Here is a 19,317-nt window from a genome sequence, read left to right as displayed (position 1 = left end):
TCATGATTATATCAATCTCAATGAGGTCACCCCCCAACCTCCTGTGCTCCAGTGAAGACAGTCTCAGCTTCTCCTTATAACTCAAACCCTCCAGTCCTGGCAACATCCTGGTAAATCTTTACTGAACCCTCTGTAATAGTATTCTTCCTATTACAGGGCCACCAGAAGCCTTCTCAGTACTCTACAAGTGACTTCACCAACATCCTGTACAACTTCAACATGATGTCCCAACTCCTTTATTCAATGGTGTGAACAATTAAGGTAAGTGTGCTGAATGCTTAACATCAATCTACATTTGTCAATATATCATATCAGTTGCATGACACTGTGACCTTTTGCTCTTAACTCTGTGTCTTATGATCCTGCTCCACAGCTACCCAATGAAGGAGCAGTGCTCCGAAAGCTAGTGCTTCCAAATAAAACTGTTGGACTATAACCCGGTGTTGTGATTTTTAAACCTTGTCCCACCTAGTCCAACAGCAGCACCTCCACCTCCTTTCTCATGAACACAGCCCATACCTCCCGGTGCTGCCAGTAAACTGCCAATGAAACGATGCAGTGCCTGCACTCCTGAAAAGTTTATAATTTCTAATGAAACCAGCTACCCATTCACTGCTCCATCTGATACACAACATTGGAAACTTAGTGCAGGAGGCTGCAAGAAATGAGCAGCTTTAAAACAAAAACCGCTTGGAGCTTTCAATGAGAGCCTGAGCCCAGCAGTACGTTCTGGTTACCTTTATTGTGGCCCAACATTGTTCCAGCTTCAGATGCCCCCAGCAAAAGGGCAGAGAAAGAGTAGCTGTTTTTTAGACAGCTCAACAACAGGGGGAGGAGCAAGGGGCAGGGCAAAGCCAACAGCAGGCTGCCGCACTACACCTGCATTGCCCTGCACAGTTTACAAAAATCCCTTCCCCTTCAGACACTCCCCACAGTGTGGAAGCAGGCCACTCGACCCAAAGACTACACACCGATCCTCCAAAGGGTAACCCACCGCGCAATTCCCCTACCCCTATTGCTCAATATTTACCCCTGACTAATGCACCTAACCTGCACATCCCTGGGCACTATGGGTATTTTAGTACTGTCAATCCACCTGAACCTGGACAACTCGTATATGCCGACCAGATATCCCAACCCAATCTAGTCCCACCTGCCAGCACGGGGCCCATATCCCCCCAGTTGCCTTTTAAATGTTGCAATTGTACCAGCCTCCACCACTTCTTCTGGCAGCTCATTCCATACACGGACCACCCTCTAAATGAAAAGGTTTCCCCTTAGGTCTCTTTCATATCTTTCCCCTCTCACCCTAAACCTATGACCTCGATTTCTGGACTCTCCCATCCCATGGAAAAGACTTTGTCTATCTATCCTATCCATGCCCCTCATGATTTTATAAACCTCTATAAGGTCACCCCTCAGCCTCTGACGCTCCAGGGAAAGCAGCCCCAGCCTGTTCTGTCTCTCCCTATAGCTTAAATCCTCCAGTCTTGGCAACATCCTTGTAAATTGTTTTAGATTAGATTAGATTACTTGCAGTGTGGAAACAGGCCCTTCGGCCCAACAAGTCCACCCCGACCCATCAAAGCGTATACCACCCAGACCCATACTCCGGGGGTTTGCAAGGACTGCCACAAACACTACGTAGGACAAACAGGAAGAAAGTTAGCCACCAGGATACACGAACACCAGCTAGCCACAAAAAGACACGACCCTCTATCCCTCGTAGCCCTACATACGGATGAAAAAAACCACCACTTCGACTGGGACAACATCTATCCTGGAACAGGCTAAGCAAAGACATGCCAGAGAATTCCGAGAGGCCTGGCACTCCAACCACAACGCCATAAACAAACACATAGATCTAGATACCATCTATCAATCCCTCAGAAAATGAACAGGAAATGACATCACCACAAACCCCAGGAACTCTATCCAGGACAAACATACAAATAGAAAGCAGGAGACAACAGCTTCGCTTCATTTGGAGGTCACCACTGATGATGTTACCTGGCCAGGTAATGAAACGACTGGATATCAAACCTACAGCTCAGCAAGCAAACCTACACCCTGAACCTCAACCTGAGCTACAAACCTTCACAAACCTGTAAACCTTCACTAAGATTCCTGGGAGTCCCCTATTTCTGGTTTACTTCCTCATGAACAAACATTAAGCACGTGCAACTACTTATTTATGATAGTTGACAGGCTGGGAGATTGTGGCTTGGGTCTTGATTGAATATTTTATCATTCCAGAAGTTATAAAAGGCGGGGTCAAAGCTTTAGCAGAAATCCAGCAGAGCTGAGAACAGACCGACATCTTAGTCTGTGGGAACAGGGAGATCAACAGAGGATAGAGAAATCAGGTCCTGAAACCAGACCAGCCTGTGATCAGTGCTTTGATTAGCAGCATCCTTCTACATCAGTCAATGCCAGTTGTCAGACAGGTGCAGCAAGGCAAGTGGTATATTAGCAGGCTGGACTGAGATTAGAACTGGGGATGTCTTCCTGCAGTTAGGGAGTCATTGAATTTATTCAAGGCTGAGTTCATCTGATTTTTGAACAATAAAGTGTGGATTTTTATGTTGTGTGCATGAGGGCTTTTTGTGGTTTGTGTTGGATGCAGGTACAGGAACCACATTGAAAGTGGAAGGCAAGAAAATGGTTTTAAGACCACGACAGAACAGTTACGGTCAGACAGCACAGAAACGGACCCTTCAGTCCAACTATTCCATGCTGACTATGTTCTCAAACTAAACTAGTGCCACTTGCCAGTGTTTGGCCCATATACCTCCACACCTTCCCTATTCATGTACTTATCCACATGTCTTTTAAACGTTGCATCTGAACATGCATCCACCACTTCCTCTTTGCATTCACTCAATACGTGAAACACCGTTTATAAACAAACTTTTCCCTGATAGTGTCCATTCCATGGATTCATTCTCTTTCCTTTCAGTTGCTGCAAGTCATAAATTGAAGCCCAGAATGAATAAAATGGAAAAGGAGTTGTGAAGAGAGTACCTTACTCACAGATGGTTGACAGAGTAAGGAGGTTGCAGTCTGGAGCAAACCTGAAATGTCGATTTTCCTGCTCCTCGGACGCTGCCTGACCTGCAGTGCTTTGCCAGTACCACTCTAATCTTGATCCTGATCTCCAGCATCTGCAGTTCTCACTTTCTCCTGTAAGAAATCAGCAGTTTTAAACCAAAAACCTGTTGCAGTTTAAAGCTGTCATGGAGCGTCTGAGCTCAGTGTGAAGTTCAGGTAATCTTTATTGTGACCCTACTTTGTTACAGCTTCAGAATCTCCCAGCAGAAAGGCGTAGAAAAAGTAGCAATTTTTAAAAAAACAGCTCAAGGTCAAAGTGCAACCCCTCACTTTCTCCATTATTGGTCACCACTGAGTTGTCCCTTTGTAATTGGATCCTTAACCTGGAGGAAGTATTGCCTCACTCAGCAATTTCAACCTGTATCCAAGTAAGTTGGATGAGCAGCGTAGAGTCAACCAGACTACTGTGGTTCTGGAGTCACGTGTAGGCCAGACCGGGTAAAGGATGCAGCTGGGACGACTGCTCTAATAACTGCTCAAGTCTTCCCTAAAAAAGAACTGAGTGAATCAGATGGGGGTTTTCTTCCGCCCCCACCCCACCGACAATGGTTTCACTGTTAGATTCTGAACTCCAGATTTCTGACCAAATTCCAATTCCACCATCTGTCGCGGTGGGAATCGAACTCGGGAGCCACTGGAACTGGGTTGATTGTCAGTTGGTAAAGGCACTCGGCCATCTTTCTTTCAATCCCCCTGCAATGCCACGTGATCCCGCTGGTAGGTCAGCAAGGAGGCGGCCTGGGTAAAGGCCCTCCCGCACTCGGGGCAGCTTAAGGGCCTCTTCCCCATGTGGATCCACTGGTGGGTCTGGATGTTGGAGGAATCGCTGAAGCCCTTCCCGCAGTCAGGGCAGGGGAACGGCCTCTCCCCAGTGTGACTGCGCCAATGAGTCTCCAGAGCAGACGGGAAACAAGCCTTTCCCACAGTCGCCACACTTCCATGGTTTCTCCACAGGGCGGGATTCCTCGGGTTTCTCCATGGCCGAAGCTTCAGCCCCACACAAACGCATGTGGAGCTTCTCTCCACCGTGAATTCCTCTTTCCAAACCGTAGAGCTGTTACACGCTCCTCACTCAGTGCGCTGCAACGGTAGGGTCTCTCATCCAGTCCCACTGATGCTGAAAACGTACCCAAACAGGAACCAAAAAGCTTTGCTCCTTCTCACAGAATCATAGTTGAAAACTGTTGCGGTCCCGATGGATTGAATGACTGTCAGACATGGACGTCAAAGTAAGGACTGCAGACGCTGGAGAGTAAGAGTCAGTAAGTGCGGCGCTTGAAAAGCACAGCAGGTCAGGCAGCATCCGAGGAGCAGGAGAGTCGACGTTTTGGGCGTAAGGCCTTCATCTGTTGATTATGAAACTTCCATCTTCAGATCCTGAAATGTAAAAAGAGATTACAAAAGTCATCCCTATACTCAGTGGTGTGAACAATGAAGGCAATGTTGCGAAATGCCGTCTGAAAACCACCCTGTCGAGCAGTGATGCAACTTCCAAAGAACTATGTACCTGAACACCGCCATCCCCCACCTCCATGTCTATCTGTTCTCTAACATGACTCATGGCCCAACCATTATCTGTACAAGTCCTTGTTTTACCAAAGATGCAACCCCTTGCTTTTATTAAGCCTCTCTCTCTCACACATACTCTATCTCTCAGACAGACACACACACACACACAGCCCTCAACACTCTCTCACACTCACAGCCTCATACTCCATCACACTCTCACTTTCCCAAGCATGCACAACACACTTCTGTGCACACTCACAGACAAACACACATGCACACACTCTCACTCTCTCATGCACGCACACACACTACTCTATGGGTTGAAATTGTATTGGCAGAATTATATTTGCAGATACATTCAATTTTGTTCAAAAAGCACACAATCTGCAGGCAGTCAATGCATGTAATATTTTACAAATTCCGACTTTGGAAACAGAACCAGTCTGATTCAAGATTGGAATATTGACAGACTCAAATCTCACACCTTTAATGCATTGTCTGAGCGGAGATGCCTTTTTTTAAATAAAACCTTATGTCATCTCAAGAACATTGTTACATATTAATGAACAAAGCCCGCACCCATTCTAAGAGATGAAGACTATCTAAGTTTGTTCAATCTATTCTATCAGTTGCATGACACTGATCTTTTGATATAAGTTCTGTGTCTTATGATGCTGTTCCATGAGGCAAGATGGTACAGATGAGGCGATAGAGAATTACAGATCACCGAGGAAGGATTTAAAGAGAGAGTTAAGAAGAGCAAAGAGAGGACACGAGCAGTCTTAGGCAAATAGAATAAAAGAGAACCCTAAAGCTTCCCATAGGCATGTGAGGAATAAAAGGTTGATTAGGGTAGGAATAGGGCCAGTCAAAGACAGAAGCAGGAAGTGGAGTGTGGACACTGTAGAGATCGGAGAGGTGCTAAATGAACATTTCTCATCGGTTTTCACTCAGGAAAAAAATGAGGTACGAGATATTAGACTCAAAAGTATCAAGGTTAGTTACACACAGGTGTTATCAATTCGAGAAGGAGTGAAAGTAGACAAGTCCCTGGGCTGGATGGGATTTATCTGAGGATTCTCTGGGAAGCTGGGGAGGAGATAGCAGAGCCTTTGGCTTTGATATTTGAGTCATCATTGTCTACGGGTTTAGTACCTGAGGACTAGAGGATTGCAAATGTTGTGCCCTTATTCAAGAGAGGGTATAACTACAAATTGAGGAGTGATAGCTTTAAGACAGATGTCAGAGGCAAGGTCTTTACACAGAGAGTGGTAAGGGTGTGGAATGCCCTACCTGCTAAGGTAGTCAACTCAGCCACATTAGGGAGATTTAAACAATCCTTAGATAAGTGCATGGATGATTTTGGGATAGTGTCGGGGGACGAGCTGAGAATAGTTCACAGGTCGGCGCAACATCGAGGGCCGAAGGGCCTGTTCTGCGCTGGATTGTTCTATGTTCTAAACTTAGTGCAGGAGGCTGAAAGAAATGAGCAGCTTTAAAACAAAAACCTCTTGGAGCTCAAAGCTTTCAATGAGAGTCTGAGCCCGGTGGTAAGTTCAGGTAACCTTTATTGCAACCCAACTTTGTTACAGCTTCAAATCCCCCCAGCAAAAAGGCAGAGAAAAAGTAGTTGCTTTTTGAACAGCTCAAGGTGAAAGTGCACACACCACACCTCCCCTGGCCCCATCCCCACCCCCCTCACTGTCTTTACTATTGGCCAGCACCAAGCTGTCCCTTTGTAATTGGATCCTTGGTACAGCCGTAACCCGGAGGAAGTATTGCCTCACTCAGCAATTTCAACCCATACCCTGTCTCCAAGTAAGTTTCTCCCCGCTCCTTTGCCAGTGGGGGGAGGGCAGTGTAGAGTCAACCAGACTGCTGTGGGTCTGGAGTCACGTGTAGGCCAGACCGGGTAAAGGATGCAGCTGGAACGACCGAGTGAATCCTTTCCCACAATGGCCGTTCCCTTCCCTAACAAGGGAGAGAGTGAATCAGATGGGGGCTTTCTCCCCCACACCACCCCCTCCCTGAAACGGTCTCATCGTTAGATTCCGAACTCCACATTTCTGACCGAATACCAATTCTGCCATCTGTCGTGGCGGGATTCGAACCCGGGAGTCCCCGGAACCGGGTGGATAGTCCGGTCGATAATGGGACTCGGCCGTCACTCCTTCACTCCCCCTGCAATGGCACGTGAACTCGCTGGTGTCTCCGCAGGTTGGAGGAGCAGGTGAAGCCCTTCCCGCAGTGAGGGCAGGTGTACGGTCTCTCCCCTGTGTGGATCCGCTGGTGCCTCAGCAGGGAGGAAGATGTGCTGAAGCCCTTCCCACACTGAGGGCAGGTGTACGGTCTCTCCCCGGTATGGATCCGCAGATGCTTCATCAGGGAGGAGATGTCGGTCAAGGCCTTCCCGCACTCTGGGCAGCTGATGGGCTTCTCCCCCGTGTGGATCCGCTGGTGTCTCCGCAGGTGGGAGGAGTAGGTGAAGCCCTTCCCGCACTGAGAGCAGGTGTACGGTCTCTCCCCTGTGTGGACCCGCTGGTGGGTCAGCAGGCCGGAGGAATACCTGAAGCCCTTCCCGCAGTGAGGGCAGGTGTACGGTCTCTCCCCTGTGTGGACATGCAGGTGGGTCAGCAGGTGGGAGGATGTGCTGAAGGCCTTCCCGCACTGAGAGCAGGTAAAGGGCATCTCCCCCGTGTGGATCCGCTGATGCTTCATCTGGGAGGAGATGTCGGTAAAGGCCTTCCTGCATTCGGGGCAGCTAAAGGACCTCTCCCCGGTGTGGACACGCCGGTGGCTCCGCAAGGCAGAGACGCGGGTAAAGGCCTTCCCACACTCGGGGCAGCTGAAGGGCCTCTCCCCCGTGTGGAAACGCCGGTGGGTCCACAAGATGGAGGAATACCTGAAGGCCTTCCCACACTCAGGGCAGCTGAAGGGCCTTTCCCCCGCGTGGAAACGCCGGTGGGTCCGCAAGGTGGAGGAATACCTGAAGGCCTTCCCACACTCAGGGCAGCTGAACGGCCTCTCTCCCGTGTGGACATGCTGGTGGCTCAGCAGGGTGGAGGAAGTGCTGAAGGCCTTCCCACACTCTGGGCAGCTGAAGGGCCTTTCCCCTGTGTGGCCCCGCTGGTGGGCCAGCAGGTGGGAGGAATGTCTGAAGGCCTTCCCGCGGTCGGTGCAGGGGAATGGCCTCTCCCCGGTGTGACTGCGCCGATGAGTCTCCAGGGCAGACGGGACGCGGAAGCCTTTCCCACAGTCACCACACTTCCACGGTTTCTCCACGGGGCGGGATTCCTCGGGTTTCTCCATGGCCACAGCTTCAGCTGCTCACAAACACGTGTAGAACCCCTCCCTGCCGTGAAATCCCCTTCCCAGGCCGTATAACTGTTTCAGGCTCCACACACAGTGCGCTGCAACAGTGGGGTCTCTTGTCCAGTCCCACCTGATGTTGAAAACGTCCTCAAACAGGAATCAAAAAGCGTTGATCCCTCTCACAGAAATCAAAATCAAAAATTGTTGTGGTCCCGATGGATTGAGTGACTGTCAGACATTGACATCAAAGTGAAGACTGCAGACGCTGGAGAGTCAGTCAAAAAATATGGCGCTGGAAAAACAGCAGGTCAGGCAGCGTCCGAGGAGCAGGAGAGTCAATGTTTCAGGCAGAAGCCCTTCATCTGTTGAGTTTGAAACTTCAGTCTTCAGATTTTCAAATACTCTGCAAAAAGAGATTACAAAAGTCATCACTATCAGTGCAGGGTAGAAATTCAGAACAAGCAACTCTACTTTCTGTGGAATATTCTTTTGTTGTTCCACAAAATTGAAAGCACCATCCCACTCTCCCTTCCCCTCTGTTCTCACTCCGCTCTAACTAATTCCCCTGAAGGTGCTGATTCAGGATCTTACAGGGACAGAAAAAGCAAAAACATCAAGACTGACATCTCTCTGAATTTTGGATGCCTTCACCTGAAAGTTAATATCTTTCACAACACTGAGAGTGAGCAGGTCTGATTTTGGGAAGCAAAAACAAAGTGCCAATTCAGGGTGAACCTGCAATGCAGCTTCTTGAGGAAGGACCAGACACAAAATGGTTAACGACCCCGGGAAGGTGGGAGCAAAATGAGACATCAAGGCATTAACACCGATACACTTCAGTCAAACTCTTCTGCTCCCAGTCAGGGCAAAACATGCCCTGAAAGTCCAGCCTTCACAACCACACTTCTGCTTTCACTGAAGACAATTAGAATCACACAGCACGGAAACAGACCCTTTGGCCCAACCTGACCAGATATCCGAAATTAATCTAGTCACGTTTGCTATCACTTGGCCCCTATATGGGCTGGGTGCTGGCAGCTGGGACTAAATTGGGTTGGCTATCTTGTCAGCAAGGACGAGTTGGACCGAAGGGTCTGTTTCCGTGCTGTACATCTCGATGACTCCAGTCGCATTTGCCATCACTTGGCCCTGACCCATCTGAACCCTTCATCTTCAGATGCCCGTCCAAGAGCCTTTTGACATATCATCGTACCAGCACCCACCACTTCCTCTGGCAGCTCACGCCATCGCTCAAGCGACTCCACGTTGAAAGTGTCTGGTCTGGTGCACCAGATGACATCAGGATAATCTCAGATCGTTCCAGGTCGCATTGATACTCAGTCAGTGGCTTTCCCGATCAGGATGTTGTACGTGATCATACAGGTCAGTGGGTAGGTGATCCCCCACCTCTTAGTTCAAGTATCTCTACGAGAACTCCCTTGCTGGAGGGTCCCTTGGAGACACTTCAACTGGACTTCATTGAGTTGTAGAAATGAGTTGAGATGCTGTAAATATGTTTTGCTTATTGTTGATGTCTTTTCTAAGTGGATTGAAGCCTACCCTCTTCCTAACACTACTGCTGAGTCTGTGGTGAAGATTTTGTTTAAGGAAATAATTCCTTCAGTATACCTGCGTGCATTAGCTCGGACAATGGACCACACTTTGTAGGTAATATTAACGGAGAACTCTGTTCCCAGCTTTGTATTTGTCGGCAACTGCATGGTGCTTAACATCCTCAGGCGGCCGGCCTTGGTGAATGTTTTAACCAGACTCAAGACTAAACTTGCCAAATTAATGGCTGAGTCTGGCCTCTCCTGGTTATGCTAATCCCTGTGGCCTCATTCCAGATGGGATCCATGTCTGTGGGCAAGACGTGACTGTCTTCAGCTGAGAATCTCTCTGGTCACCCCCTCCGTACCCCTTGGAACGATTCGGCTCCCTTCGCAGTCCCCTTCCACCACATGACCGAAGAAATGGTTGGTTATGTTCTTGCTCTAACTAGTGTTATGCGTGCCTTTCACACCCAGGAGTGTGCAGCCTACAGCGATGTTCCCTCCCTTTCAGCCTCGTCACGGGTAGAGCCTGGTTCGTTGGTGCTCGTCAAGACCTGGACTTGCAAAGGTCTCCAACCTCGTTGGGATGGCCCCTTCCAGGTTTTACTTCCCACCCCTACGGCGGTCAAAGTCGCTGGGCACTCAGCTTGGGTCCAACTGCACCATTGTAAATTGATTGACTGCACCAATCAAAAGTGGGGAAGAGGAGGAGAGAATACTGGAATCCCAACAAAAGGAGAGGACCCTGTCCAGTTGGGTTTTTGAATTTTGCTGTTGTTCTAATGTTAATCTTATTACAGATACTTGAACTAAGAGGAGGGACATGTGGGGGATCGCCTATCTCCTCACCTTTCTGATCACGTACAACATCCTGATGGGGAAAGCCACTGAGTATGGATGCGACCAGGAATGATCAGAGATTATCCACCACCCATGCTGAGGAGATGTCGTCCAGTGCACCGGACCAGACGCCTTTGACGTGTGGGACGTGATGAAGATTGATTATTGCAATGGACTCTTACATCAGAAAGACCAGATGGTCCATCTGGACAGTAGAAATCAGTGGGAGTTACCATGTCGTTACCATGGTTTTTTGATTTTACCTGCAGACGCAAGCCTAGTGAGGATAAAAATGATCAACCCCGTTATTATGGTAAATATTTTAAGGATGCCTGGGAACACCATCCCATTTTGCAGGACGGGCCGACTCGAGAAAAGGGAAGCCTGATAGGGGAAACTCCACAATCCGCAAACAACTTATTTATACAGGCCCACAGAACGCTCTTCACCCCAGAGGCAGGAGTATGTTACTCCTCTCTATCAGGAGATGACTTACTTGCCCAGTCCCCAGTCCCCGATTCCATACTATTCGTCAGTCTTCCTACTGCCGACCCTGCGAAGTGAAATATCACTTTCCAATAGCTCCGGTCTGTGTATACAAACAGCTGGTGTAACACTGGCTGGGGTACAGCAGGCCTCATGCGGTACATGGACCTGGAACGGAACCCTTCCCTTGCGCATTTATAGGCCTTTTCTCTTTTCAGAATCTGATATTGTCACCAAGACCATGTACAATAGAGCTAAGGGAGAGGCCAATGGGAACAGCATTCTGAGGACCATTGTCTCCTATACAGTGCGGGTGCTCGAGTCACTTGGCCCATTTTTTACAGCGCTCAAGCGAATCCTCTTGCAAAACGTCGACCCTTTGCTCCTGTATATCTGACCAGACCCCCTGCTGTAACATTTCAGTAACCTATTTTGACAAACTCTCCCTAATCTACCCCAAATGAGACTATTATTTCTTCAGCTGAGGTAAAGCTACCAATTTCCTTGTCATGGATGGCAAAGATGTCCCTCATAACATCAATATCGGAGACCTTGTTCCCACAACAGTACCTTGTCCTGGTCAGTGGACAAGTCGATGGAACCTCCATCTGAGGAGAATGCAGCGGTCGGTCTCAGCCAACTTTACTCCGACTGGAAGGATCCCAATGGACTGGGTAACAATACAGGACACCCAATAGGCTGGGGAATCCAGAGTACCCTCAGGTTGGAAGGATCGGCAGGGGTGACAAGTCAAAAGAACCGCAATTCCCTCTTTTGTGGCCTGACCATTCGAGGAAATAAGACTAAAGAGGCTCTGGAACAGAGTAAACTGGGATTATCAGACCTGTGTCTTTACTCTATGCAGAATCGGTATGCTTAGACTATACACTCGCCCGGGAGGGTGAGGTCTGCACCACTGTCCAAGATAAATGCACTATGGGCATTCCCGATCTCACTGGCAATATTACTAAGATACAAGAAGAGATCCGGGTATTCCTTGACAGATTGACTGAAGGGACCAGTTGGGGAGACTGCAGGTCCGGCTGATGGTACAAGTGGCTTATCAATTTAGATATTTATGTTTGTTGGTATTGGTATTGTTAGGTATTTAATTGCTCGGCTTATGAGGTCCCTTAGTGATATAGATTTGCCCCAGAAGATCCACCTTTTGCGATCCGATGGCTCACCCACATGTGTCGATGGCGATGATAAATACGACCAGTTGAGCCGCGAAGATGGTGGTGCCGCTCTACAGGATGTTGATGGCTGGACCACCTTGAAGGGCTTTCGTTTGGACCAGCCTTCTCTTTCAGTGATCGCGGTGCAATCAAAGGGAGGAATGAGGGTGTGGGCATCTGGGTGATAAAGTCTACAGCCTTAAAACTTGTCATTAAACATTTAGACTAAAATGTAATGCTGAATTATTGAACACATTTACTGCACTAGAAAATAAACAGGCAGGAAGGCTCAGAAAGAGGAGAGAACTTAAAGATAGGGACACCTGGGCTCACCAAGTGATAACAGGATGCTGTAAGGCAATTAAGAAGGTTTGCCTCAGCATCGGTGAATCTGTGTGAACAGGACACCAAGTGATAACATTCACAGCCGTTCCCTTGTGAGACCATTTTACTGCTGAGGCTGTTGAATCCCGTAGAAAATTAACTCTTAGTGTTTATCTGCTCTGGATTGAAATGAATGGCATTTTGGGACTTTATGATGATATTGAGTAGCCATTACTGGTTATTAAATACAAACTCTGTAAAAGGAAATACCGATAAAGTTTGACCTTACTTGCTGCAGCCGAGACTCCAGCGGAGGCAATAGGCCGCGGACACACTTCCGTCTTCGGGACGGCCTCGGCCCCGCCCCCTCCGACGCCAATGCGACACGTAAACCCCGCCCCCTCAGAACGCAGCACGTAAACCCCGCCCCTTCCGAACAAAGCTCGTAATACCCGCCCCTTCCGAACGCAGCTTGTAAATCCCGCCCCTTCCGAACAAAACTCGTAATACCCGCCCTTCCGAACGCAGCTTGTAAACCCCGCCCCTTCCGAACAAAGCTCGTCAACCCTGGCCCTTCGAGACAAAGCCCCGCCTCTTGGAACCACACTTCCTTCCCCCTTCCGCACCAAAACCCACCCCTTCCCTGGACCCCGCGCGAATAAAAACCACGCCCCCTTCCCCCACGAGCAACCGCCCACAAAGCCGCGCGCCTCCAGGCTCAACGCACCGCATCGCCCCGCCTACTAGCGCGCGTTCCTTTCACGAGACACGCCCCGCCCATGAGCAACACCCTCCCGCTAAAACCCGCCCCCAGGCTAAACCCCGCCCCTCCTGGTAAGCCCCGCCCACCCAGGTGTGTTTGGAAGCACTAGCCTCTGCAGCGCTGCTCCTTCTGCGGGGAGCTGTGCTGCAGGATCATAAGGCACAGAATTAATAGCAACAGATCACAGCGTCATGCAACCGACGCAATATTTGGAACAAACCTGGATCGCTGCTGAGTCCTTCATCTTTTAAAACAGGTTGCAGGTTTTAGTTCATCAATATATAAATTCCAGAACTTTAGATCAGATTCCTACAGTGTGGAAACAGGCCCTTCGGCCCAACAATTCCACACCGACCCGCCGAAGAGCAAAACACCCAGCCCCATTCGCCGTCACCTAACACTACGGGGCAATTTAGCGTGGCCAATTCACCCGAACCCGCGAGGATACCCACGCAGATGTGGGAGAGGAATTGAACCCGGGGCTCTGCCGCTGTGAGGCAGCAGTGATACCAACAAATAAATGGTACATTTTCTGTATTCCAGCGGCAGCAGCCTCTATTGAAACCAGTAGAATTCCGAAAGGGGCTTGACAAGATCGATGCAGATAAAATGCCTCTTTGTGGGGAGGGTCTCGAATTCCGACAATGTGGAAGCAGGCCATTCAGCCCATCTATTTCACTCTGGCCCTCTGAACAGTATCCCACCCATACCCAACCCCTTACTCTGTATTTCCCACGGCCAATCCACCCTAACCTGTACATCCCTGGTCACTATGGGTAACTTAGCACGGCCAATTCTCCCTAACCTACACTCTAATCTATAAATTACCTTCTCAAGAATGTAATTTAAGTGCAGAGCTTTTCTGAGAAAAATGTCAGTCTGACTGAACATTGGGGCACAGACAGTATTCACAGCTATTGTCTCTACTTATAAACAGGGCAACGTCTCTTAGAAATGTAAATTCATTTAGATATAACTGCGTCACTTTATATATTAAGATATCCCTTTGAATGTGCCCACATCCCTTTGAAATGTAATCTCGTCCATTTAAATTTCTTTATTTGCAGAAATACCGTTAAAATGTCCATGTCCCTTTAAAATGCAGATTTCCCCCTTTAGATATGAGGCCGTTCCGTTAGATGTGGGAATATCTGTTTAAATGGAGCGGTGAGCTTTCCCAATGTAGACAGGGCTCCTCGAAACGTGGCAGTGTCCCCCCCGCCCTGCAGCTGCAGAGCGAGACAGGAGAGTTTGTTTTTGTGAATGAGCAGTTGTAGCGCGAGGTGGCTGTTGCTTGGTGACGGTGAGGCTCCCCCGGCCCCGCCCATCCCCCCGTGCAGACGTCACGCGGGGGCGAAGGCGGTTGGGAGGAGAAGTCGCTCGAGCGAGGAAGCGGCGGGAGGGCGGCCGTTAGGAAAATGGCGCCGTGCGGCCCGGGGCAGACACCGGTATTTTACACTCACTTTCCATCTGCTTTTACTGGTGCTTGTGCTGTTTACCCCTCACTGTGTGTTTAATCCTTGTGCTGTTTGTCCCTCACTGTGTGTTTAATCCTTGTGCTGTTTGCCCCTCACTGTGTGTTTAATCCTTGTGCTGTTTACCCCTCACTGTGTGTTTAATCCTTGTGCTGTTTACCCCTCACTGTGTGTTTAATCCTTGTGCTGTTTACCCCTCACTGTGTGTTTAATCCTTGTGCTGTTTACCCCTCACTGTGTGTTTAATCCTTGTGCTGTTTACCCCTCACTGTGTGTTTTTAATCCTTGTGCTGTTTACCCCTCACTGTGTGTTTAATCCTTGTGCTGTTTGCCCTTTGCTGTTACTTGTGCAATTGCTGAGGGTAGTGTGTAAATACTAGTGAAGGATACTATGCACCAACATGTATATGTTCCTCAGTCATTGAAGGGGCAGGACCTGTTGAGAATGGTTAGTAAAGTATGTGGTGAACTAAGCCTTGTTAACATGGAGATAGTTTGGTTTTTGAAAAATATACGTTTTTATTATTTAGAGTCACAAAGTTGTACAGCATGGGAACACATTCACTTGGTGCAACCTGTCCATGCCAACCAGATATCCTAAATGAATGTAGTCCCATTTGCCAGCACTTGGCTCATATCCCTCTGAACCCTTTATATTCATATATCTATCCAGATGCCTTTTAAATGTTGTAGTTATACCAGCCCCCACTGCTTCCTCTCGCAGCTCATTTCATACATGCACCATCCTCTGCATGGAAGAGTTGCCCCTGCGGTACCTTTTCTATCCTTCTGCTCTCACCCAAAATCTATGCCCTCTAGTTGTGAACCTCACCCCTACTCTGGGGAAAAGACATTTTAGAAAAAGTTGAGCAGCCAGCTATAAAATGTTGAGCCTCATAGGGGAAAAAAAAACTGTGGCTCTACCCTTTATTTCTCCTCTTGGCATTTGAACACTTAACATCTGTCAACAACACCAGCATCGCCACAGAGCACATTGCGACTGCTCCTCGGTGTGAACAACAGTGCACCTGCTCGCTCATGTCACCAATACATTGTCCATGCTCCTCGCTGTCAGCAGAAAAGGAGACATCATTTATCTCTGTTCCTGAAGGTTTTCACTTTATTCTTAAAGCTGTGTCCTCTGGTCCTCGTCTCTCCTACCGATGGAAACATCTTCCCAATGTCATTGCACTGTGGGGATGAAGTCCTACCTTGTCCGGTCATTTCTGCTAGTGGGTGACACTAGGCCTCCAGGTTAGAGGGAGTAGCTTTCAGACAGAGATGAGGAACTGCTTTTCCCAGAGGGTCGTGAATCTATGGAATAATCTAGATTAGAGTGGTGCTGGAAAAGCACAGCAGGTCAGGCAGCATCCAGTGCACAGGAAGATCGATGTTTCGGGCAAAAGCCCTTCATCAAAATCTATGGAATACTCTGGCCAAGGAAGCAATAGAGGCAGCTTCATTAAGTATATTCAAGACACAGTTGGGTGGGATTTGGCCTGGTAAGGGAATTAAGGGGTTCCTTGCGGCAGTGCAGGGAGAAGGAGATGAGACGATGGATAGATCAGCCATGATCTTAATGAATGATGGAGCAGGCTCACTTGTAGCAACTGGAGTGAATCCAGAGAGGGAGCAGACTTTACCACCTCAGGTATGTGTCTTGGTGACCCGGGTGAGGAGAGACCAGTTCAGGTTGGGACTGTTTTCCGCAGCTTGCCAGAGTCTGAGGAGTGACCTTATATGCTTTTATATCATCATGAAGGGCATGGATAGGGTAAATGGATGTGATATTTTCCTTTGGATGGGGCAGTCCAGAACTAGAGGGTAATAGGTTTAGGATTGAGTGTGTGGTACTGCAGCAAGTCAGGCAGCATCCAAGGAGCAGGAAGATTGACGTTCCTGGGAAACGCCCTTCATCAGGGAAGTGTGTGTGAGAGCATGTGTGCCTGCTTGATAAAGTGAGATTGTGATGGAGTATGAACTTGCGAGAGGGTGTGTGTGTTGAGAGGGTGGTGCATGTGTATGTCTGAGAGAGCGCGTGTGTGTATGAGAGGGGTACGGATATCAGTGAGGAGTTGCATTTTGCTAAAATAAAGGAGGGCAAGACTTGAGCAGGTAATGGTAGGGCCCGAGTCGTGTTGTGGAACAAAGACCTGGAGGTGTTCAGGTTCATTGTTCGTGGCAGTTACATCACTGGTAGATCAGGGGGGTGAAGAAGGTGTTCAGCACACTTGCCTTCATTGTTCACATGCTGAGTACAGGTGTTGGGACATCATGTTGGAGATGCACACAGAAAGTACATTATTCAGACGGTGATAAGTGTCTGGAACGCATTGCCAGCAGAGGTAGTAGAGGCAGGGACAGTAGATTCATTTAAGGTGCATCTGGACAGATGCATGAGTCATTGGAGAACAGATGGATACAGATTCAGGAAGTGTGCGATAGGTTTAGACAGGGGATTTGGATCAGCTCAGGTTTGGAGGGCTGGAGGGCCTATTGCTGGGTTGTAAATTTTCTTTGTTCTATGTTGAGGTTGTACAGGATGTTGGTGAGGCCATTTTTCTGGAGTCCTGAGTACACCTGTGGCCGCCCTGTAATAGGAAGAATAGTATTAGCGGCCGGACCAATGAGGAGCACTGGAACACCGGAGGGAGTCTAGTCCTCCTACCATTCAGAGCAGCCCTATTGTCTGAATCCGAGACGTCGATTTTCCTGCTCTTCGGATGCTGCCTGACCAGCTGTGCTTTTCCAGCACGACTTCAATCTTGACCCATGAGCTTCTGAAGCTGCTGCTGCTCCTCCCTCTTTGAATGAAGATTGAGATTCATCCAAGACTGTAATTTCCTTCGTCTGTCCAACAGCACACACTACTCTCACTCCCTTTTCTATTTCTTTTATTTTCTTGCTGGGATCCAATTGTTCGAGTAAAAAATGAGGTCTGCAGATGCTGGAAATCACAGCTGAAAATGTGTTGCTGGTTAAAGCACAGCAGGTTAGGCAGCATCTCAGGAATAGGAAATTCGACGTTTCAAGCATAAGCCCTTTTTCAGGAAACATCCTGATGAAGGGCTTATGCTCGAAACGTCGAATTTCCTATTCCTGAGATGCTGCCTAACCTGCTGTGCTTTAACCAGCAACACATTTTCAGCTGGGATCCAATTGTTGACTTGCAGCAACTGAAAAGAAAGGGAGTGAATCCAGAAAGAGGCCAGACTCTGGAAAAGCTGGTCCAGGTCTGTGCCTCAAACATGTGGCAAGTGCAGTACCACGGTGTGAAGTTATAGTCTTTGCTGTGGAAAAAAAAAGCAGAAATGAGGTGTATTGTTTAAATGGTGATATATTGGGAAGTGGAGAAAGTGAGGACTGCTAATGCTGGAGATCAGAGTCAAAAAGTGCAGTGCTGGAAAAGCACAGCAGGTCAGGCAGCATCCAAGGAGTAGGAAAGTTGACCTATCGGCACAAGCCCTTCATCTGGAATGACGTGGTTTCGGGTGAGAGGGGAAAGATATAAAAGAGACCTAAGGGGCAGTCTTTTCACACAGAGGGTGGTACATGTATGGAACAGCCAGACAGAATGCAAAAGGAATAAAATCTTAAGCCACAGGAAAAAATGTGATTCTATCCTTTTTTTTCCGATTTGCATTTGGACGCTTAAAAACGTCAGTAATAACGGCATCTCCACAGAGCATACTGCGCATGCTCCTCGGTGTCAGTAAGGCATAACGTATATTTGCTGGTGTCAGCAAACCATTGCGCATGCTTCTTGCTGTCCGCCGAAAAGGCGCGCGAACTACTTTTGACGAACCAATAGAATGCCAAGGAGGACCAGAAGAAGACCGGTCCTCCTGCCAATCAGAACCCCCCATGGTGTCTGAATGCGGAAGGTGCACCATGAGTTTCTGAACCTGTTGCTGATTCTCTGCCATGAATGAAGATTCACCTTCACGCCGGACTGCAACTTCCCTCCTTTGTCCCACTTCTGTGAGTACGGCGCTCTCTTTTGCCACTGCCGTTTTCCATTTATTTTTAATGCTGGGCTCAAGGGCCGTGGGTTTTACTCCCACAATCCAAAGATGTGCAGGTTAGGTGAATTCCCCATTGCAATCAGGGATGTGTAGGTTAGGTGCATTACTCAGAAGTAAGTGTAGAGTCATAGGGAAATGGGTCTGAATGGGTTGCTCTTCGGAGAGTTGGTGTGGACTGGTTGGTCCGAAAGGCCTCTTCCCACACTGCAGGGATTCTATAAATTATTGACTTGTAGCGACTGAAAGGAAAAGTTTTTTTTTCCCCAGGAATCCTTTTCAGCTTTCAGGCTTTTCCAGCTCCAATTAACATGAAGAAAAGGTCAAGCTCAGTGGGAAAAGGCTGAGTAATAGCATATCTTGGCTCTCACCCAAGTATTCTCCAAAGAAAACCATACATCTGGATGGGGATATGAATAGGAAGCATTCAGAGGGATATGGGCCAAATGCTGGCAAATGGGTCACTAGATTAATTTAGGATATCTGGCTGGCCTGGACTGAAGAGTTTGTTTCTGTGTACTCATTACACACGCCCCTCTTCTAGGTGTTCCCTATAGCAGCTGTTATTTTCATGAAATAATCTGACAATTGTTGACTTCCATCAATCTCTTCCATCCGGAGAAATTTCCTCTCTCTGCAAAGTGTGGTTCACGTTGGCAAGTTCAATCCTCCTCCGGTCCTCAGGAACACACTATAATGCGCAACGTTCTCAATGCCTGTTTAACGTTCAGTGGGGAAACTACT

General features: G+C 48.3%; 2 protein-coding genes across 2 annotated transcripts in view; one reads left to right on the top strand and one right to left on the bottom strand.

Annotated features, from left to right (window-relative positions):
- The window catches only part of LOC132808009 (zinc finger protein 850-like), a 622,390-nt gene that overhangs the window by 524,064 nt on the left and 79,009 nt on the right, over nt 1-19,317 (top strand). The window lies entirely within an intron of this gene.
- LOC132808071 (zinc finger protein 850-like) overlaps nt 6,361-19,317 on the bottom strand; it is a 45,426-nt gene continuing 32,469 nt past the window's right edge. The window contains exons 4-6 of the mRNA XM_060821980.1: nt 9,562-9,680; nt 9,146-9,213; nt 6,361-7,943 (exon numbers count right to left, since the gene is read on the bottom strand). Coding sequence (XP_060677963.1) covers nt 6,793-7,943; nt 9,146-9,213; nt 9,562-9,680 — 1,338 coding nt within the window. The 3' untranslated portion in view covers nt 6,361-6,792. The remainder of the gene's footprint in view (nt 7,944-9,145; nt 9,214-9,561; nt 9,681-19,317) is intronic.

Source organism: Hemiscyllium ocellatum (assembly GCF_020745735.1).
Source record: "Hemiscyllium ocellatum isolate sHemOce1 chromosome 27 unlocalized genomic scaffold, sHemOce1.pat.X.cur. SUPER_27_unloc_3, whole genome shotgun sequence".
Taxonomy (NCBI): Eukaryota; Metazoa; Chordata; class Chondrichthyes; order Orectolobiformes; family Hemiscylliidae; genus Hemiscyllium; species Hemiscyllium ocellatum.
The sequence above is the reverse complement of the archived record's forward strand: the minus strand, read 5'-3'. Positions and strand labels throughout refer to the sequence as shown.